This window comes from Macrobrachium rosenbergii, chromosome 44 (assembly GCF_040412425.1).
Source record: "Macrobrachium rosenbergii isolate ZJJX-2024 chromosome 44, ASM4041242v1, whole genome shotgun sequence".
Classification (NCBI taxonomy): Eukaryota; Metazoa; Arthropoda; class Malacostraca; order Decapoda; family Palaemonidae; genus Macrobrachium; species Macrobrachium rosenbergii.
Genome location: NC_089784.1, coordinates 24,636,987 through 24,660,124, shown reverse-complemented (window position 1 = coordinate 24,660,124; position 23,138 = coordinate 24,636,987). Strand labels below are relative to the sequence as shown.

The following is a 23,138-nucleotide window of genomic DNA, read 5'->3' as shown; positions in this document are numbered from 1 at the left end:
ATTATATACACCAGCCACAAGTGCTAGCACCACGGGTCATCAAATGGCTCGTAGTAGGCTTGCATTCTACATACACGTAGAACAAATTTCTTTAAATAAAATTTCGTACCATATTGTGTGTTTATATACCAATATAAATTGCGTAAAAAAAATTATTTACATTTTCATGCATCTATAATTTTAAAATAGAATCAATAACAGTCTTGGATTAAATTACAAGATAATTTATTCTGCTGTGCAATGGTTCCCAAGAACATGTGCGAATGTAAAATTCTTCCGACGATGATGAAACTAAAGTCATAATTTTACCTTTGCTTTTTTTATTATTCCTATGATTATGATAAAATTACTGAACCACAGTGAAACCAATACAATTAATGATTCTCATTCGCACAAAGCTACTAAGATTAGTCTACAAGAAATAAATAAAAAAATACTTAAAACCTTGTATTTGTCATTTTTCATCACTCCGAATGTACAGTACATACCATGTAGTACGCAACACTGACCTTTGTTTACCTAAGGAAGAAAATGGCGGAATTTTTTAAATGGCCAACGAGCAGCACTATCAGGGTGGCACTGCGGAGCCTGGCTCCCATATCCAAACGCCCGGGAACCGCGGAAGTGAATTGAATAGGTGCTAAGTGTATCCAGTGATTTGTTTTTTCGTTCATTCTCTTCATAATGATACCGTGTGCAGCGTATAACTGCAGACATAGGCACAAGAACTCTTCAAGAGAAAATGGAACAACGTATCGTAGGTGAGCAAAGAATGCTAAAATTTATATATGCATAATTTTTTGTGCTTCTTTGGTAGATGTCTTGATACTTTTTTTTTGTTGATAGGCTGTGTCACATTAGCGTATTTATTGTACAGTGGCAATTTCATTTTTGAAATCAGAACATCACCAATATTATGTGTGTCACATTATGTAAAGAAAGATCGTTCTTACTCGTTACTAAAAAGTGCTGTGTGCTTAAGTAGGCCTAATCAACAAGATACTGTGGTGCGTAACGCAACAAGATACTGTGATGCGTAAGGATATCTGCTGTATTTTGTCTGTCATTAAGAACTCTTTGCAGTAGGTAGGCCTGTAGGATAGTGTCTAGGCAATTAATTTTTCAGTTTTAGATAAGTAAAGGCAGCGTTAGAGTTGTTCAACAGAATGCATTTTGTCAAACGTGGTTTCTCAATGAAATACCGAAATATCACACTTGGTGAGAGTATTTCAGGATGACGTAAACAAACCGGAGAAAAACACTTCTATTTTTTTATTCCAAGTGAAAAGAGTAAATTTTTATATTTAACAAATCAGAGTTTAACTTGTTTTCATGAAACGATGTGTCTCACGTATGGGTGATGACAAGGAAATGAAGTTCGGTAGCCTAGGCTGCACCTGTCCCTTCAAACCACCCATGTGGTAAGATGTTTTATTATTTAATCTTTTCTAATTACAACTTGATCTCGAATGTGTAAAAATATCTTCTGTATGGTAAAAATTATCGAATTATCACGCCAAGAAAGAAAATAGACTTTAGGGTTGGTAACAATAAGGAAAAGAAGCTTAGCCCGCTAGGCCTACGCTTAGTGATTTGGCAAATATTGTAATTTTATTCTTTTAAGAACAGTTTCATTCCGTATTAGTTAAAATTACTTTCTCGTGGTAGTCATTATTTAGCAGCTCTTAAGTATCATTCCAAAGCCTTAGAATAGAAAGAATTGACTTTGACAGCATTGTCTGTCGTCGGTTTGGTTACGTTTTCCAGCATTTGAGGTATATACCGATTAGAATGCAAAATTCTTTACTTCAGTTACAATAGACCTCAGAACAGTATTTCTAAATATACTGTACAGTAATGATTAATTTAATTGTAATTCAATAACATGTCCCTATAATAATTAAACGACAGGGGAAAAAAAAAGCAAAGTGCAGCTTCCGTGCTTCGTCTCTCGAGTACAGTACAGTGTGCTGGACCAGGACTCTAGGAGTTTTAATATAGCTACCGAAGGTCACATTGCTCGGCAGGGGAATCGCCACTCCGTATTGTTAACTCTCTATGAGAGAGTCAAAAGAATGAAGACACGGAAGCTGGAAATAAGACGTATACAAAATGATGAAGAAAAATTGACAACAAATTTAACATAATGAATAGTTACTTTACGATAAAGTCCGTCATTTGTGGACCACTCTGGCATGAAGCCAAACTAACGATTTTTCTCTCTTTCCTCTGGTACTTTCTGCAATATTTTCATAGCAGGCTCAATTGTATTTCTCAGTAATTTCCATGGAATAGTACAAGTACATCCATTTGACTTTTGTATGTTATTATAGACATACTTCTTTCCCCTCTCTTCTATTCTTATCCGTTCCTTCATCCGGCTTTCATATATTGCGGTCTGTTCATCAATGGATTGCTCTCCAGTTGATTTAATAAATCTCACGCCATTCCAGATGGTCTTGGGGTCATTTTTATTTTTTACAAGTAGTAATTGGATAAAATTTTCTTTTGCCAAGTAATGAAACAAGAAACGTCATGAAATTATTGTAATTACAGGAAATCCCAAAAATGTAAACAAAATTCATATTGGAAAATTGAACACCGTGTCAGCTTGAATAATTATATATATATATATATATATATATATATATATATATATATATATATATATATATATATATATGTATGTATGTATATATATGTATATATATATATAATATATATAATATATATATATATATATATATATATATATATATATATATATATATATATATATATATATAATGCCTGTTTGTTTCCAGCAACAATTTTTTATAAGCATTGACGCATGTGTTCATGCTTTTTTTCCAATAAAAATTTGCTGCTAACTTTATGTTCATTGTTCAGTGACGGAGGATAGGATTTCTGTAAATTTTTTTTTTAAATCTACCACGGCAACAGTTGAAAGTACATCTTTTCAAATGTCATATAAAACCGTTTAAAAGTAACTTCACAGCTGGCGTAATGAGATGACATCTGTCTTTGCTGAATGCATAATTTCTTTCTATACTTTTTTCACAATTACCCAGTTGGATGATATCCGCCAGATAAGTAAGAGTACTGATAATTCGGTTTAGATAAGAAAAATACCTTGGATTATTTGAAGAAGTGTTGTTAATGTCAAATATTTTGGTAAAATTGCACCTGCCTTTTCTTCACATTAAATACTGCATCATCATGGGAATTTCACGGCGCCGAACGAAATGGCTGGAAAAGAAAAAGAGCATCAGGCGAGTTGCCGAACAACTTTCCTAAGATTAATTTGAGAAAGAAAATGATGAAGCATTTGGCCGAAGGCCCAGATTTAAGAAAATTGCGACGGTTTTCATCAGGCTTTCCTTTGCGCTATTAAATATCACCTTACATTTTCTCTTTCCTTTTCGCTTATCCTCGTTTGAAAGAGAGAGAGGGAGAGAGAGACCTGTTCACTAGGTGGTGTCCCTCTTGTCTTCGACTTCTTCCTCTTTCGTGAAGGATTTTGCGGACATCCATCAACAAAGACAGACCATGACGGACACTCCATTGGTGGCAATGACGAGCCGCCGTTCCCCAAGCGCCATAGCTACCCAAGCGAGTAAGGCGCCATTTGAAAGGTCATCCATGAAGGTCAGGTGTGCGCTAATGGTACCGGACTGGTCACTCCGGACGGAACCCCTTGGTACCTGTGGAAGCAAGGGTGGACCGTGTGTGCGAGATACGAAGAGAGCTGGACTGGGGAGGGGAGGGGTGAGCGGGGGGAGGGGGTGGGACTGGCATCGGACCATGACCACTTTCCCTGCTGGTACACCTGGTGGACACCTTGCTTTCTTTTCCCCCGTATCCGCTTGGCACTCGCCAGAAGTATCGTTGTTGATGTTGCTGCTGCTACTCTCTTGGGTATTGTATCCGTTTGGCTCGCTGCTATCTTGTTCACCTACTCCCAAAGGTTTGCTAGTTCCAGGTTCCATTCTGTTTATGTTTTTTTTTTTTTTGTGAAGCTTCCCCTTTTTTTACATCTACAATAACATATAATCTTAATAAGGCAATACTGATTACCACATGAATATGTGTCAGCTTAATTCTGGAACATTTTCTAGATATGCTGACTTTTTCAAAGTATTTCAAAAGCAGGTTTTTTTTTTTTTTACTTGCATTGCTCGTCGTACTCAGGATTTTACATCTGACCTAGGTTTCACTGACACGAATGGCTTTGTTTTATATATATATATATATATATACAGTCTATATATATACATATATATATATATATATATATATATATATATATATATATATATATATATATATATATATATATATATATATAAATATATATATATATATATATATATATATATATATATATATATATATATATATATATATATATATATATATTTGTGTGTGTGTAATATATATATTATATTTTGTGTGTGTATTTATATATGGAAGTATAAGTATTTTTTAAGATTCTAAGATTGCATACTTATATACAGAATGTGATATGTAATTTATAACCTATACACATTCTAGAATACGTTCACACAGACAAGTACACACATACATACATACTCACACACACACACATATATATATGTGTGTGTGTACCAGTAGACCAACCCGGCGCTGCCCGGAAAAACTCTGAATGACAACTGATAAACTCTCTCTCTCTCTCTCTCTCTCTCTCTCTCTCTCTCTCTCTCTCTCTCTCTCTCTCTCTCTCTCTCTCTCTCTCCTTAACACCTCCTCTCTCTCTCTCTCTCTCTCTCTCTCTCTCTCTCTCTCTCCTCTCTCTCTCTCTCCTCCTTAACACCCCTCTACTCTCTCTCTCTCTCTCTCTCTCTCCTGTTAAGATAGTTGCTTCAATTACAATGCCCAACATTTTTGACATTTTATATTTCACCCTTCTCACCCCCCATTCATATCGGGGCTGAACTTGGACTTAAAGGGCAATGGGCGTGTCACTATTCATCTCAGCGACCTTGAAAACTATGGATTAGACACTAATATCTGTCATTTTTGGTTAGTTTTACATGTCACCTCCTTACCACCCCCACCCCCTTTGGTGCCAGTAATGCCTTACCCCCCACAGTACTCTTTTTCAGATAGTAAGTCATATGTATACCGAAATGAGATATGATAAACCCTGAGAGTTTATTTAGTTACTAAGTCTATGGGCAGAACCAGCCCCTTTTCAGGGAAGCCCTTCATAGTCCCACCCCCTTTGGTGGTATTGATGCCTTACCCCCCCAACAGTGTTCTTTTCCAGACAGTAAGTCATATGTGTACCAGGTTTGGTTGAAATTGTTCAATGCGTTTCAAAGTTTTGCTGGAACATACACACACACACACACACACCAATTTATATATTTATATAATATATATATATATATATATATATATATATATATATATATATATATATATATATATATATATATATAATATATATATAGATTTATATATATAGATTTATATATATGTGTATATATACAGTATATATTATATATATATGTATATATATATCGAGTGCATATACGTATTTTGTTGGCGTAATTACCTTATCTATCTACAAAGTTCCTGGATTAGCTCCAATAACGTTCGACAAGGATTTTTCGGAACAGTTTACTTACCTTACTCAATATTTCAAATTGCTAATATTTCCACTTGCTCGTTCACTTGCCTTTTGTCTTCTGCATTTAAGATTTACTTTGCATTTTTAACTTTTGTCGTCTTTGTGTCCGATATCAAAATGGTCTTTAATATATTCATATTTATGAAAAGTGAAGTGTATGTATGTCAGTTATTTTTCATACCAAAATGTTTCTTTTTATATATTTTGAGTTTAATATTCAAAGTGGAATATATATTGAAACTGACCGTTATGTCTTGCTGATGTTATGTTTTTCGAAACCAATGATAATGAAAACGCAGGCAGCTAATTCCGAATTTGCATAACTCTGAAGTCGTTTTGGAATCTGCGTAGGGGGTTAAGTTCTTGAATTTTTTTTTTCTTTTTTTTTTACCAAACAGGTTTTAGATCTAACCTTTGGAGGAATCTGAAATGAAACTTGGAAAGTGTGGTCACAGTTGGTTAAAAATGTATGATCGAATTAAAAAATGTTTCTGGGAACTGACCACTGAAAGAAAACCTGATGAACGAGTGTCAAGGATTGGGACATTATTTTGGTAGCAGTTCTTTTGCTCCCACACACACATACATACATACACTTACACGTACACACACATATATATGTATGTGTATTATATATATATATATATATATATATATATATATATATATATATATATATATATATATATATATATATATATATATATATATATATATATATATATTAATACTAGCTAGCGAAACGGAATATGATGCATATAAAAACGATTTTTTTTACGATATCTTTGAAAATTTGGTATCAGATGTTTTGAAAACATTTACTAACATAACTTCTTGAATTTTCTACTAGTGCCGAAAAATAATGTTCCATGAAATGGAATTTGTGGTTTTACAAATTTGGATACTTACAGGAAGAAAACTTTTAATGATATATCTCTCTCTCTCTCTCTCTCTCTCTCTCTCTCTCTCTCTCTCTCTCTCTCTCTCTCTCTCTCTCTCTCAAGGTGGAAAGATTCAGTAGGAACTTTTCGATTTTTTTTTGCGGATTCAGATCATCTCAATTTTGTAATGAAATCCATAAAATCGAAAGAAAGAGGGAAAACAAAATTATTTATGACAATAGAATTAATCGGGTTTAAATACGAAAGAGGGAAGACAGCAGAGAGATGAAATTAGTTATGAAAATAACTAATAGTATTCAGAAAGCAGATACTTTTATATCAGTTTCATTTTGAAATGATCGATAATTATAATTTTCTACCAATACTCCGCAACATTTGTTCGATTTTATTTTTCTTGACAATGACTCATATCGAAACATTAAGGAAATTTAATGGCTTGTGAAAATTTGGAAAGTTTTCTCTCTCTTTTTTAAGGGAGTGAAGAGAAACCACCTCTTTAGCTTGAAATGCAGCTTCAGCTGGGACCAGTTATTCTGGAAGAAAATGAGATAATTTTTTTCCCGCTTATTCCATCTAGTGTTTACAATTTTCCGTTTAGTTTCTAATTGTTTTATACCCAATCCATAAAATTTTTTCGAAGTCCCTTAAAGATGACTTCAGTAAAATGTTTGCCAAAACTAAAAATAGTATATTTTCTAGCAGTACATTTTAAGACAACCCAGTAAATACAAATATTCACTGAAAACTCACGCTGTTTACAAACCATTGGATGACCTTTATATCAACAGATACTTACGCTTCAAAGCTAAGGTCATACGAATAATGAAAAAATAAAAGTTATGTAAAAAAGTCGCTATAAACAGTCTCCGAGTCTTTAAAGTCGCCGGTTGTAATCCCGAGGTCGGGAGAAAACTTGATGGACCGTGTCTTTCCGATAAGAGAGAGATACGTCCGTCAGATCAGTCGACTGTTCTCCGTTTCACCGTTTAATCTGTAACTATAGACGGATCTCTGTCTCAGACAGAGATTTATTGTTTTGGCGTCGTACCTCGGGTTCTGTTCTCCGTCGTTTTCATCAGCTCATTTGCCATTTCTCTCAGTGGTGAAATCTCTGGTCTTGGATCTTGATAAACATGAAATGCAGCGAGAGAGAGAGAGAGAGAGAGAGAGAGAGAGAGAGAGAGAGAGAGAGAGAGAGAGAGTGAGTGGTAAATCTACGATAAAGGCGAATTTTTCTGACATGCTGTGAGATCAACACGTTCAATGGCATATTTTAAACTAACTGAAAACAGTTGGTACTTCTCTAAAATTGCCCGTCTTAAGAATGTTTTGGAAATGCCGGAGCTCTCTCTCCCTGGCTCATTGGAATCGAGCTCTCTGCTGGACACCAAGTGACAATCATGGTTCCAAAGAGACCGTAAAGCAGGAACTCTGAAGTTTCTTATTATGACAGTTAATAATTGAATGACACATGATCTGTAGACTACAAATACAGCGATGCACGTCAAATATTTGCTAATTAATATGTACATATATATGTACATACATACGTATGTACACACACAGTATACCGTGTAAATAAAATATATCTGTCTATCTATCTGCATATATTTGTTTGTGTTTGTGTGCATAACTTTCTTATTTAAACTGAAATATCCTTTGTGCAACTTGGGATATTTATCAGTTACCGGTACTTGTTAACAGTTTGCATAAAGTTTATCAACCGGATTAGAAGCGTAATCGTTTGAGTCGGTATTGTCTGTGAAAACTTTCTTCAAGGAGAAATTCTTTTTAAGCAGCTATTTAGCACTCTTTAGCAACGCGCCATCCTCAATGTTAATTCCTTTCATTTTTTTGTTTGTTTATCTGCATAGACAAAAAGCTTACTAAATGTGATAAATGATATACCACTAAGTAACTGAAATATATTTCAAAGCAGTTGATGCGGGGACATTAGTTATTTTTGTATAGAGGAGCTTCCAGGCGCAACCCCCTAATATATATATATTTATATATATATATATATATATATATATATATATATTATATATATATATAATATATATATATATATATATATATATATATATATATACCATATATACCTATATATAATATATATACATTGTGTGTGTAAGATAATAGAGTAAAACACGCTTGAAGAAAAGACCACAAAACCAAAAGCCGCTTGAAGGTCCGTTGACATTATTTATGCGGAGCAAATTGATAAAAATGCCCAATTTCACGAACATAGCGTTCATGAGGTGGTTGTAGGCAAGTTGATTGGAGCTGTAAGTGTTGGATGACTCGCACACATCCGAAATATCTGAAGGACACTGTAAGGTGGGTCGTTTGGGGCCACTGGAAGCATTGGTTGAATCATATTATACCGAATGTAATGTAACCATACCTTAGTAGATAAAGGTTTTGTCTCATGCACGACCGAAGTTTATGTACTGGTTGGTATTAAGAAGTTATGTTGCGTGTTTTGTTATGCGTTAAAGAATCAGTCGGTTTTTCTGCTTAAAGTACAGTAAAATGTGCGCTAGGTACTGCGAGTGCACAGTTGCTAAAAGGAGTCGCTCTGCAACTCGATCATCGTTGGCATACCAGTTGTTTTTGTTTTGATAAATCGTCGGTCAGCTGGAGGTAAATCTATGCACAGCATTTTCTGTATCAGAATCTGTACCCAAAGCCTCTCTCTCATGAAAGCGCACAACTGGTGCTATAGAATATGACCTTTATGCCTAGGGGACTTTATGCTGTCTCCCCCTCTATAACGGCGGATCGACACCTTTTAACTGGTTTGAACCTGATTACTCTTGCCGCAAAGTGCAAGGTCTCTCTGTCTCTCTCTCCCCCCGACTTGAAGATCTGATTGATTTGACACCTTAGCCTACTCTACACGGGTTAAAGGTTCCTGTTTAGATAAGCTCAATATAAGCCAACTAACCACCACAAGATTGTTGGTAGGAAGAGACCTGCGGTCCATGCCACCTTCTAATCTCATTCTCACCCCACCACAGTTACCTTTATGGCAAGGACTCGTGCTAGCATTGTATAGCTGAATATCAACCAACCAGACCGCCAGATTGACTGGAATCCGTGTGGACTTTAATAAACCTAAAAAAAAAAAAAAAAAAAAAAACCGGCGGTCGAAAGAATACGGATGGAAACTTTCTTCCCGGACCCTGCTCGGATAACGCGCTATCGCTCTCACCCGGAGGAGTTACGCAGTTTGACCTGTGGCTGTTCAAAGAATATTTCAGCAAAAAAGGCAAGATATTATACAGTCTATTTTTTGAATGATTGGGGCTACGGAAGTTCCACTGAGTGTTTTTTTTTTATTTTTTATTTATTTTTTTTTACTTTTTTGAAGGAATTTGTCAGTAGGCAAATGGACTGGTTTCTTATCTAGTTTTTATTCTTTGTCAGGGCACATACTAGTGCATAGCAAGTGTCTAAAAAGATAAGATTCATGACGTTAAAGATGAAAAGTGTTCACGTTTAATAACGAAAGAAAAATAACTTTTCATAGCTGAACAAAGATTGTCTACACTACACTTTAATGAGAATTTACCATTTAGTTTATTTGTTCAAGGGCCCCCGACCAGCGTGATACCAGGGTTCAATCCCATGCGACAACACTTTATTGAGACCCATTTCCTACGACTTACACAGTGCCGCTGTTGACATTAGTAATGATTTAGGTACCTAGTAGTTACTCGACTCTGTTGAGTCGCAGCCAGGATAGAGAAGGGCATGGTGTTAGTGACTTCATCCCACGAAGGTTGCTGAAGACCGGGTGGTTAACATTCCCCAGAGCCACGCCCTCTAAAGCGTGAATGGGAAGTGTACATTTAACATCCTATTAAGCTGTTTTTATCTCTGCTTTGCTCACGCACACAAGTACAGAACATACCTCCCTAGGTATAAGTAGAGCTTTTTGAATTTCTGTGAACAAATTGCACATTTATTTTTTTACAGCTTGGACTGTTTAAAAAACAAGTGCCCTTGCTGGCGCAAGGCCAGTTCATCCAAACAACAGTTCGTTCTAACGGTCCCTGTTTAATGAGAGCAAACTAGTTTTGGACTACTAAGTCTTGGGCTGCTCAGGACTGTCTTATTTAACACATATACTCTGCTGAAATCCGCGGGCTTTACGGTGGGATTTCTTAGTGCAGCTGCTGATTTTTTTTTTTCTTGACTATTCAAATTATGGGATTGCCAGCATCTGCATAATAAATATATAGAAATAGTTCATTGTTTATTAATGAAGGTGTTCTTGTAATTCCTGAGCTTGCGGGGTTCATTTCGATGACATTAATTTCACGTTCATTCATTTGCACGGCGCATACTGTTTATGTTTCTCGTATCATATGCAAATGTATATGATTTCAGTAATTACGTATGCTTGATATTAATTGTTAACGTTTTTCAGTAAGCTAACTTTATGTATTTGTATTCCTTTATGTGTTTACAGACACATTTGCAACACCATTATATATTATATATATATATATATATATATATATATATATATATATATATATATATATATATATATATATGTATATATGTGTGTGTGTGTGTGTGTGTGTGTGTGTGTGTGTGTGTGCGCGCGTGTGTGTTCCTTGCCTATAGTTCTCTAGAATACCATTTTCTCACCAATAATTCATACAGGTCTTTTCATTCCCATGGCGGAAATGATTGCTAATTCATTGTTCTCTCAACTTTTACATTCCAATTTAGGTTAAGTAATTTGCAATTCATATTCTTTACATTCTTCTTGTCATAAATTTATTATTATCTAATACCCACACGGCCGAACTACAAGAACTGTATTACAGCAATCTGGTAATATCTACACAGAACGAAAGAGTTTTTGCTGTTGAGCTTTCACTTTAAGATTAGAAGAATCCTGCCTATTACGTCATGGTTTCTATTACTTCACAGGAAAATAAGAGCAGCATTCCTCGCTGGGTTTCCAGCTGCTCTAAGAAGTGAGACAGGAATCTGGAATGCTTAAGTGCTGACTGGCTGTGGTATTTACGACGCCCTCGGCGCTCGAAATCGTTTAGTATTTACGCTACCCGTGGTTCCTTAAAATATGCTGGCATTTACGTTGTCTAATGTGCTTTTAAACCCTCTGATGTTAATGATGTCCTTGGTGCCTTGAGCCCTCTAGTATTTACGATGCCCTCGTTGTCTTGAAACCCTTTGGTATTTACGAAGATCTCGGTGCCTTGAAACCCTCTGGTATTTACCATGCCCTTGGTTCCTTGAAACACTCTGGTTTTTATGATGCACTCGGTGCTTTGAAACCATCTGGTATTTATTATGCCCTCAGTGTGTTAAAACCCTCTGGTATTTATGATGCCCTCGGTGACTTGAAACTCTCTGGTATTTACAATGCCCTTTGTGCCACAAAACCCTCTGATATTTACGATGCCCTGGGTGCCTCGAAACTCTCTGATATTTGCGATGCCCTCGGTGCCCTGAAACCCTCGGTATTTACGATGCCCTCAGTGCCTTGAAACACTCTGGTATTTATGATGCTCTTGGGCTTTGAAACCTTCTGGTATTTATTATGCCCTCAGGGCCTTGAAACCCTCTGGTATTTATGATGTCCTCGTGCTTTGAAACCTGGTATTTATTATCCCCTCGGTATATTGAAACCCTCTGGTATTCACGATAATGTCGGTGATTTGAAACTCTCTGGTATTTACTATGCCCTGAGTGCCTCGAAACCCTCTGGTATTTACGATGCCCTGAGTGCCTCGAAATCCTCTGGTATTTACGATGCCCTGAGTGCCTCGAAACCCTCTGGTATTTACGATGCCCTGTGTGCCTCGAAACCCTCTAGTATTTACGATGCCTTTGGTGCATTGAAACCCTCTGGTATTTACGATGCCCTGAGTGCCTCAAAACCTGGTATTTACGTTGATCTCAGTGACCTGAAACCCTCTGGTATTTACGATGCCCTCGGTGCCTCAGTACACTGAAACCCTCTGGTATTTACGATGCCCTCGATGCCTCCAAACCCTCTGGTATTTACGAAGATCTCGGTGCTTCGAAACCCTCTGGTATTTACAATGCCATCGGTCTTGAACTCCTTTGGTATTTATGCTGCCCTCGTGCCTTGATACCCTCTGGTATTTACAATGCATTCGGTGCTTTGAAATCCTCGATCAAAATGGCGAGTGTTTAAGGAACTAGTAATTGAAGTCAAGGGCACTGGTTGGTATCCGTCTAAAAGTAATTCGTTGAACGAATATTTCAAAAAATTATGTACCCAACGGCCATGTTTTTGCTTTATGTTTTTATTGATTAGACTAACGGTACAACAGATGAATGCCGGGCCATCTTTGAATAGCACAAAAGAGCCTGTGTTCTTTATGGAATGCATTTAAAAGTTCCTGTGTTATTTTTTTGCTGATGGAGTGCATCAATTTTCTCAAAAAGAAAAAAACGTTGTACTGACTTTTGCACATTTGATCATCGATCTGATCTTGAGACAACATCTTACATTGTTCTTCCTCCATTAAACAAGTTTTAAATTTGTGTATATCCTAATGGATGACATCAGTAAAACGCCAGCATGAATTTTAGAAGAAAATGCCATTTATATCGCAGATCAAAGACACGGAAAGCAAAATTGAGGAAATTCCATTTCGAAAACATCCGGGAACTTTCTTCTTTCACTTATTCTGACTCGAAAAGGAGTTCCAAGAAGGTACGTAAGATTCAGTACTTTTTGTTTTATTCGTAATCAAGGAGAGATTTTGTATTGCTTGGCTACTTTTACACTGCACAACAGAACTCTTGGTTTCAAACTCTTTTCTATGGGCATAACGCAACTAAATACATACTGGAAAGTTGAGAGCCAAGTGTACGCGCCACTGCAACAAGATTTTGAAGTTAATGACTTATCACACACGAACTTGCTAGTAAAAGTCGATAACATTTTTTGTATTACTTTGTAAGCCAATTTGAAGTTGACGTTTCATCTCTTATGGCAGAATTCCAGATAAGACTCTCTCTCTCTCTCTCTCTCTCTCTCTCTCTCTCTCTCTCTCTCTCTCTCTCTCTCTCTCTCTCTCCTTTCACTGGTTCATATAGGTCACCTTCTTCTCTTTCTTTCTTCCACGGATGGCTGGCCGCCTACTCCTACTCTCCTCCTGGCCAGCCAGCCAACTCGAACGACTGACGAACGTCCTTGACTCTCGTCATTGCAACTTGACCTGCATTTTCTCATTACGAGATGACTGACGGAGTTTCTCCTTAGTCAGAGGAGGCGAGGCTGCTAGAGCGTTATTGCTGAATATCTGACGTCATCGTTATGCGATGGGCCAAGCGGTGATGCTAGAGAAGTTGAAAGCATTGCGGTTTTAGTGTTTGAATAGTTTTATGCTTTAATTGTAGCTGTTTAGTGTTTGAACAACGTACCTTTTTAGCTGTTTTTATTAGTTTTATGTTAAAGAAAACTATTGTGCCGGCTTTTTCTGTCCGTCCGCACTTTTTCTGTCCGCCCTCAGATCTTAAAAACTACTGAGGCTAGAGGTCTGCAAATCGGTATGTTGATCATCCACCCTCCAATCATCAAACATAAAAAATTGCAGCCCTCTAGCCTAAGTAGTTTTTATGTTATTTAGGGTTAGCCGTAAACGCGCTTCCGGCAACGATACAAGATAGGCCACCACCGGGCCGTGGTTAAAGTTTCATAGGCCGCGATTCATACAGCATTATAGCGAGACCGGCGAAAGATACATCTATTTTCGGTGGCCTTGATTAAACGCTGTAGCGGCTGTACAGAAAACTCGATTGCGCCGAAGAAGCTTCGGCGCATTTTTATTTGTTCTTTTCATTGCCGATTTATCAATATATATTATGTTATATAGTGCTAGATGGTAGTATATCTATATATTATATATATATATATATATATATATATATATATATATATATATATATATATATATTTGTGTGTGTGTTTGCTTGTTATATACTCAACTATGTTTGTAATACAACTGTTGACTTAAGATAAAATCGCCAGTTCTGTCATCAAGGCAGTAAAATAATGTAATACTTTACTCTACCAGAAGCAAATCCTTAACCTTTTAACAAAATGGATCACGAGAATGGATTTCAAATAATCCAAGATTCTCATCAGATGTAAACATCTGAACGTCCACAGCATCTCGAAACACCACATTCTTCTGCGAACAAAAAAAAAAAAAAGAAAAAGAAAAAAGAAAGTAAAACTACGCCGGTGTTGTGTGTGAACCTTAGAATTAGATTCAGTAAGAGAGAGAGAGAGAGAGAGAGAGAGAGTCTCCTCATGGTGTAGTGAAAGCGAGAGCCAAGCCCTTGTAGAAATGCCAGCTTGAGAAGTGCTTACAATGAGGGTCCATATTTTACATCTCCAAAGTACGCGGAACCTTGCTTGGTTTTGCGATACCCCGCCTGTTTTGGCTGTGGGTTGTTTGGCTTAGATTAAGTGGGGCCTTATGCCAGCACGGGCCATTGCCCTGTGATAAGGTGTAAAAGGGGTTAGGAGAGACCTGGTGTGTACCTCCGGACACTGAGCAACCAACAGAGGCAAGAACCTGTTCCTTGGGTGCTCCGTTTGTTCGTACGTGCGAGACCCAGATTTCGTTCCATCCGATGTTTCGGGAGTTTTCACTTTCATACTTTCCTTTATCCTGTTATTTATTCGTTTCATCGTTGACCGAATGGGTTATCATCGGCTTTCTTTTCTCCTGACTCCTCGCATCTAACCTCTTAACCTCGTTCTCGTTATCATTATATTCTTGCTTTTCGTATGCATTTTTTCTATTCTTTCCCATTCTTTCCGTCATTCAGGATTATAGTGGAAAAAAATTATTATAAATTGTTTTAATCTAGTGTTTTTACTGAAAGTTAGAGCTTTACATATTGGGTAATTAAATTGTCAATGAATAACGAGATTAGCATAACAAAATGAATTCACTTTTTTAGGACTAATAATTTTCAGTACATGAAAAATCTAAATTTCGTAAGAGGAATGTCATGATACGAGTAAAGAAAGATAGTAACGAACCTGTGAAGCATGAACTCTGTAAGCATTAAGGCGTTACTGAACGATCTCGAGATGATTCGTATCTAAGAATTTTGAAAACGTATCCGCAGTATTTCAGAAAAATCGCATGAAGACGCTCATAGTGACGTCTCAGAACTACTGAGAAAACGATCACAACTTTTTTATTATCATTATTATAGGAAAATTCTCCTCCGATATTACTACAAGTTTTAAAGTGGTAGGTAAGATTCATGGAGAAATTCCTTCCTCTTGAGGAGGATAAATGTGAATGCAGCCGTAGGGGGTTAGTGCCGTCAGTGCACCTCATGCGGTGCACTGTAGGCATTACCTAAGGTTCTTTGCAGCATGCCTGCAGCCCTTAGCTGCAACCCCTTTCGTTCCTTTTACTGTACTTCCTTTCACATTTTCTTTCTTCCATTTTACTTTCCACCCTCCTGTAACAATTGATTCATAGTGCAACTGCGAGATTTTCCTCATGTTACACCTTTCAAGCCTTTCTCAATTTCCCATTCAGCGCTGAATGACCTCATAGGTCCCAGTGCTTGGCCTTTGACCTAAAATCTATATTCAATTCAATCAGTTCAATTAAATGTAAATGCATAAATTTTGGAGAGCGAGACCAACATACTTTACTTGGCATTTTGAGCAGCTATACTCGTACATCTCCAATCTGTTTGGAAGAATGTCACTGGAAGTTTAAGTTGGCAAACTTTGAAGAAAGACCAAGAGAATGAGAAGAATATTTACGGCCTTAACTTATTATTTTTTTTTTACAATGAGCTATGTAAACCTAATTAACTCACTTGTTCTTAGTTAATTAGGTAAAGTAGGCGCTTTATCTGATAAAGTCTTCTAAAATCTCTCTCTCTCTCTCTCTCTCTCTCTCTCTCTCTCTCTCTCTCTCTCTCTCTCTCTCTCTCTCTCTCTCTCTCACACATATATTTATATATATATAATATATATATATATATATATATATATATATATATATATATATATATATATATATATATATATATATATATATATATGGTGGTAGTCTCATTTGAAGTTACCTATGTATGTATGTACATGTATACATATTATATATATAGGTAACTTCAAGTGAGACTACCAGCCATATTCAAGCAAGGGAAAGAAAACGTAATGTTTATTTTTAATCATTCGATTGTCGGTTTTATTTTTACTTGAAGCATTCATCGCGGTGCTGAATTTCATGAAAGCGAGATAATTAAAACCCTCTCCCTGTTTTTCACAGCTGTATGTGTCGAGCATCCCCGCAAACTTAATAACAACATTAATGTTCTTTCACACTCACACGGCTAATAAAGATGGAACATTTAGCCAAGGGGCTTAAGGTCATGATAAAATGATCTAATTGGAATTGACATGTTTCATGGCCATTCATGGTATGTGAGGATTCGATTGGTCTCGTTATATGTAAATATTTATGTATGCAAAATTCCTCAGATAATAAATGATAATAACAACACCAAGCATTTGATAAAATGTCTTGTGATACGATTCTGCACTCAACTAATTAATTTAATGCTGGTGGAAGCTAAATTCAAATTTGCTCACGGCATGATTAATTTGGTCTGGCAACTTGATATTGCTGTCTCCGTAAGCAAGGGATTAAGGATTTTGGGCGCCCAGAGTCTACCTGCTGATTCATCAGCAGACATTGCTTAGTTCCCCCCGGGCCTGGCGTGGGTGGAAAGTGCTCTTGGGCAATGACCATATTTGAACATTTACGGTTTCTAGAATATTGTGCAACAGAGCAATGACCTGTCCCTTGCCTCTGCTGCTCATTTAAGACCTTTAAACCCGCAGCCAAGATTTCTCATATACTCGTATAATAACATTTCTTCCTCAGGAAAACAGAATTTTTTCGCATAAACACGGGAAGATTTTCGGTTGTTCGGTTACTAATCGTGATAGTAAGCCAGAGTGGATATTATCATTAGGCAGGAACGTGTGTTAATATTTTTCGTAGGATTTTAAAACTCATGAGGGGTCAGTTAGTTCAAACTTCAGTGCCTCGCGAGAAGCATTGCTTCAATAATTGTACAGATGGATATAAAACCGAAAATTTTAGATTTTATTGATATTGCGAATGCATTCCTTTTATTATTTTATACAGAACATGCTAGTTTCTGTTGCTTATATGTCATCTCATACTGTCGCCACAAGTATTTTTAATCTATTGTAAATAAAAATTGTCCATAAAAATTTAATACAGCTGTTTGATCTCTTTTTTTTATGTAATTAGTTCAGTTATTACAAGAATTAACAGATTTGTTGTATAACAAATTACTATCGTTTCTTTTATTGAACAAAGCCGCGTCAACGATAAGGTTAAGATGTTGAACTACACTTTGTTTATAACGAACATGAACTGATTATTATAACTGGCTCCCAAGGGTGACAGGTAACATATAACTTAATTCATCTGGACAAGATAATATACAGTTGTAATCAACTCTTTCTAACCATATTAGTATAGACTGCATGATTGTTTTCATAGACACATTGAAGGAAATCATATTCACGAAATAGCTTTTTATTGCAACGAAAGCAAAATGAATAACAAATATGATGAAAGTAATCGTGGTGGAAAACTTACACCAGACTATTTTTTAGCCAAGAAATCAAAATAAAGTGCCACTGTTTTTAATAAAATTTAAACAAAATCAGCTACAACTACCGTAACGATAATCCTGGAGGAAAACTTATTTTGGCCCAAGTGACAGGTTCTTGCTGGGGGGTCGGTGGTGGGATGGGGGTTAAGAGGCACTAGTTTCCTCCCCCTGTTGCTTTCACAGAAAGTACATCTTACCCTCTTAGCGTTTCTCTTTCAATGGACAACAACACCAGGATCTTGTAAGCCCATCAATACGGTTTACCAAAACGTAACGACGTAAGCTCTCTGTCAGTGTATGGATCCTTGCCAAGGGAAGGAAGAGAAAGTGGGCACAGGGTGTTCGCTTAAGTAGAGGAGAGAGAGAGAGAGAGAGAGAGATTTAAAAATGTTTTTCACTTGTGAATGAAAACGGGAGGTGGGAAAGCAGATATGAAAAATCATATAGAAAAATCAAAGGGTCGAAAGCCTGTAAATGTTTATGAAAAATGAGCGTGAGAGAGAGAGAGAGAGAGAGAGAGAGAGAGAGAGAGAGAGAGAGAGAGAGAGAGACGTATCTTTGCAGGGATCAAAGGGTTAGTGCATACCCACCCAGTCTGTGATATTTCGAGGAAAATCCGCCCATGTTATGCTCGTAGAGATGCGTTAAGTGTTTGTGTTGAAATACTTGGTAAATGTTCTAAGGTCAAGTACACTAGGATAATATCCTCGATGGACACTACATTTCATTATTGATAAGATTACTGATCAACAGCAGAATAATGGGGTTAGGGGATTTAGCAAAATAACAATTATGCTAAAAAAGATATCTACGTTTATCATTAATACACATTCGAGGGTACACTAATTTCAATCCCTTTGATATTAATGCCTTCCAGGAAGTCAGATGTGTTCATAAAAGAAGCAAACATTTCTGAGTCCTGCTGAATGCTACACTCATCCTTTGTGTCATTTATGTTACCATCCCTTTTATAAAAGTCAAGGAAAAGGTAACTCAGTGATTCTGTCCATCGAAAAAAGGCCTTTCTTTTCCTTGTTGTGAGAGTGTTTGTTTGTTTGTTTGTTTGTTTGTTTGTTTGTTTTTTTTGAGTGAAAAAGACACCTGAATGACCAGGCCTCTACTACGCTCTCCCGGATGTTATATCCACTTGGGAATGAAATCTGTCAAAATGTGTTTAAATCTTAACGGGCAGCGGAGTGACTCCGAAGCCAAGTGTGGCTGCCAAAAGCCTCCCAGATTCGGTAGCTTGGCCAGCAGCCTTCTCGTCACTGATCTTTCCCACCGTTAGAGATATCCTGGTTTGATACGTGCCACTGCTGTAACCGCGGGTCTCCCGTTTAGAACGTGTTTTTGGTATGGCGTATGGAGCTGCCTTGTTGGGAAAAGATTCGTATTTGGTGCGTAAACACTTGTTTGACTGGATATATTGGCAGCTTTTTTTTTTTCTTTGTCAATGCTTTAATTTTGTTTTCACCATAATTTTGACCCACTAATGTCGTTGTGGGTTTGATTTAACAGCAAAGAAAGAACGAATAAATCATAAAAGAGAAGTATTATTTTTACATACAACTTGGATAGCTTTTGACGTATATGTTTTTGAAAATTTGTAATTCTGTTCTCCTTAACGTGCATCTAATAGAGCGAGCAATGTCTGCCTTCGGTGGTTTAACAATATCCTTGCAAAATCCTTCGAAAACTCCACATTTCATCAATTCCATCTCATTGCAAAATAATCTTAACCGCAAGTTCTTATCAAAGCGTAAGCCCTTATCCGCAGAGACTCTTGTTTTGCAGAATCATTTGCACCAAAGCAATTATGATACTCTTATCCCTTCGGGGATCTCTGAAATTGCCTTAACCTAAAATCGCCATTTTAGCTGCGTGAAACTTGTCTCATCTCTGCCTCCTTCTCAACCTTTGACATTTCCTTTCTTCTCTATAACCCAATTTCTTTGTAGGTCTCCTGATTGTCTTTCGAAAGAGTTGCGCGTCGTCTGACACACAGGTATGACACATACATGTATAAATACATGCATCTTGCACACCTCACCGCGTTACACAAGCACACACACATACACACACACACACACACACACACACACACACATATATATATATATATATATATATATATAGTTATATGTCCTCTCTCTCTCTCTCTCTCTCTCTCTCTCTCTCTCTCTATCTCTCTCTATATATATATATATATATATATATATATATATATATATATATATATATATATAAATACATATATATATGATTTATATAAATTATAAATATATATATATGTATATATATATATATATACCAGTATATAAATATGTGTGCGTGCTTGTGTGAGTGTGTGTGCGGCTGTAAATTAATTTAAGACTAGTGAGTGTGAAGAGAAGACAGTAACAAAAGCATATAAGGAAAAAATGGCTGGATTGCTAACTCGGGTTAAAGACGAAGTTGCGGTAGTACAGGATATTTTGCAAAACTCTATGATGGGGAATGTTTGTGGACATAGGAAGATAGGAAGAGGCAATTAAAACAGTTAGTGGTAGTATGAGGAGATTTTAGCTTAGTGGCCAAAAGTAAGAGACTATTTGAGATGCAGATGCATAACAGAAGAGCGTATCATATGCAATTATGGAGGATATTGAATAGGGTAATAAAGAAGAAATATGTCAAGCACTAGACCACAGAATGGTTTTATTGTCGTTTTTAAATTGTGGCTGACAGCAGAAAGACCAATCTCATGTTCATACATTGTTAAAAATATTGACGTACTAAGAACAGGAATATCTCACTGCATGCAAAATTCGGAAAGAAATAAAGGAGATTTAAGCTTACCTTGCCCGGCGACAAGGCTAAATTGCCTGACAATTTAAGATGCAGCTAAATAGAGATCTTCACTTTCCACGAACAACCGCGGTTTGAGCATACAGCGCTGAGGACATAGGATTAAAAGGTTAATATAAGATAATGGTTATTCGAGGTTGTCTGTAAATAGATGGTATGAAGTGGTGAGCGCATCAACCTTCAGCAAATCAAATATTTGCCACAACCAGAGAGAAAGATACCCCATCATCAGGTTCCGGACTGTCTGCTATCAAGGCCTAGTGGGTTAATGCTGTGTAAGAAATAAAAAAAGAAAGTAAATAGATTAATCTCTTAATTGTTGAAAGGTGAATATACTTCAGTTTTTTCATTACCCGTTTATTCTAAAATTATAATAATTATAAATCCGCCTTATTCCATCGAAATGGGTAACGTTCATCCTGAAAACGGAAAAATAGTGATATTTCTCAGCCAGACCCGTACATTTCATGAATGGGTGAAAGGACTAAAAATCTTATAAATGCCGGTGAATGCATTTACTTTTCTTGGAAGTGCTTATAATCCATCTTGCTACAAGCTAACACCAAGATATATTTTGAACAAAATTCCTGTGGACCTTTACGCTTAATACTTCAGTTTAGGATGTACTGAAAAAAGTCAAGTGTCGGAAAAACAACGTACAACTGAAACCTGAATCAAGGACACGCTCCCCAATAGAAAAAAAAAAAGGGGAGAACTTGCCACTGGAGGCTTTGTTTTTTCGATTTGGCTGCTTGACTCGATTTAAAGCAATAGGTTTGTGAATGCAGGTGGTTTTTCATTTGCCCCTCTTTGTACCTCATTGCCTTGGAACGTTGACCTTGTAAACATCGTATAGTCCTTTTTGGGGCATGTAGACACAAATAGAATTATATATATATATATATATATATACATATATATATATATATATATATATAATATTATATATATATATATATATATATATATATATATATATATATATATATATATATATATATATATATATATATATATATATATATATTTCTCAGAAAGGTGGGCTTCAGAAGATACTGTCCAGTTTTCAGCATGTCATTATTTGGGGAGTGAGGTCGTTAATTCCATGACTTTCATCATCCTGTTTGCAGCCTGCCCCAAAATCGCCTAGTCAGCTGTAAATGGGTAACAGCCGCTGCTGGTGTCAAGTAAAAGGGCGCAGGACTAGCAACCTCACTAGTAAATATTATATATAATATATATATATACATATATATATATATATATATATATATATATATATATATATATATATATATATATATATATATATACACACGTGTATGTGTACGTACATGCGAGGAATATATATATATGTGTGTGTGCATAATGAGGTTGCTAGACTCACGCACTTTTTCTTGACAACAGCAGAGGCTGTTACCCATTTGCAGCTGGCTGGAGCGATTTTGGGGCGGGTTGCAACCAGGGCAATAAAAGGCATGGGACCAACGGTCTCATCCCAAATGATAATGGGCTAAGAACCGGAAGGCTAGTACCTTCTGAAGTCCAACTCTCTGAAAATACATACATACATTTATATATATATATTTATATATATATATATATATATATATATATATATATATATATATATATATATATATATATATATATATATATAATACATTTACATATACTTATAATGTGCCCGTGTATATGCGATTAGAAGTCTGAACAAATAGCCTGATACGATGTTTACAAGGTCAACGTTCCAAGGCACTGAGGTGCACAGAAGGAGCAGCTGAAAAACAACCTGCATTCACAAGCCTATCGCTTTAAATCAAGTCAAGCGGCCAAAACGAAAAAACAAAGCCTCCAGTGGCAGGTCTCTTTTTTTTTCTTCTATTATGGAACGTGTCCTTGATGCAGGTTTCAGTTGTGCGTTGTTTTTTCCGAACTTGTTACTTTTGTTTTCAGCACAGCCTAAACTGACCAACGGTTGATTGGTTCATAGTACGAATGTAATGTAA

General features: G+C 36.3%; 1 protein-coding gene across 3 annotated transcripts in view; it reads left to right on the top strand.

The window, feature by feature from the left end:
* The window catches only part of LOC136829431 (mucin-5AC-like), a 231,233-nt gene that overhangs the window by 14,141 nt on the left and 193,954 nt on the right, over positions 1–23,138 (top strand). The window contains exon 1 of one of the 3 annotated variants that reach the window (XM_067088046.1): positions 670–761. The exons of the other annotated variants lie outside the window; for them this stretch is intronic. Within the exon in view, the coding sequence (XP_066944147.1) occupies positions 685–761 (77 nt within the window). The 5' untranslated portion in view covers positions 670–684. Of the gene's footprint in view, positions 1–669; positions 762–23,138 lie in introns of those variants that run through there. 3 annotated transcript variants of the gene reach the window in all.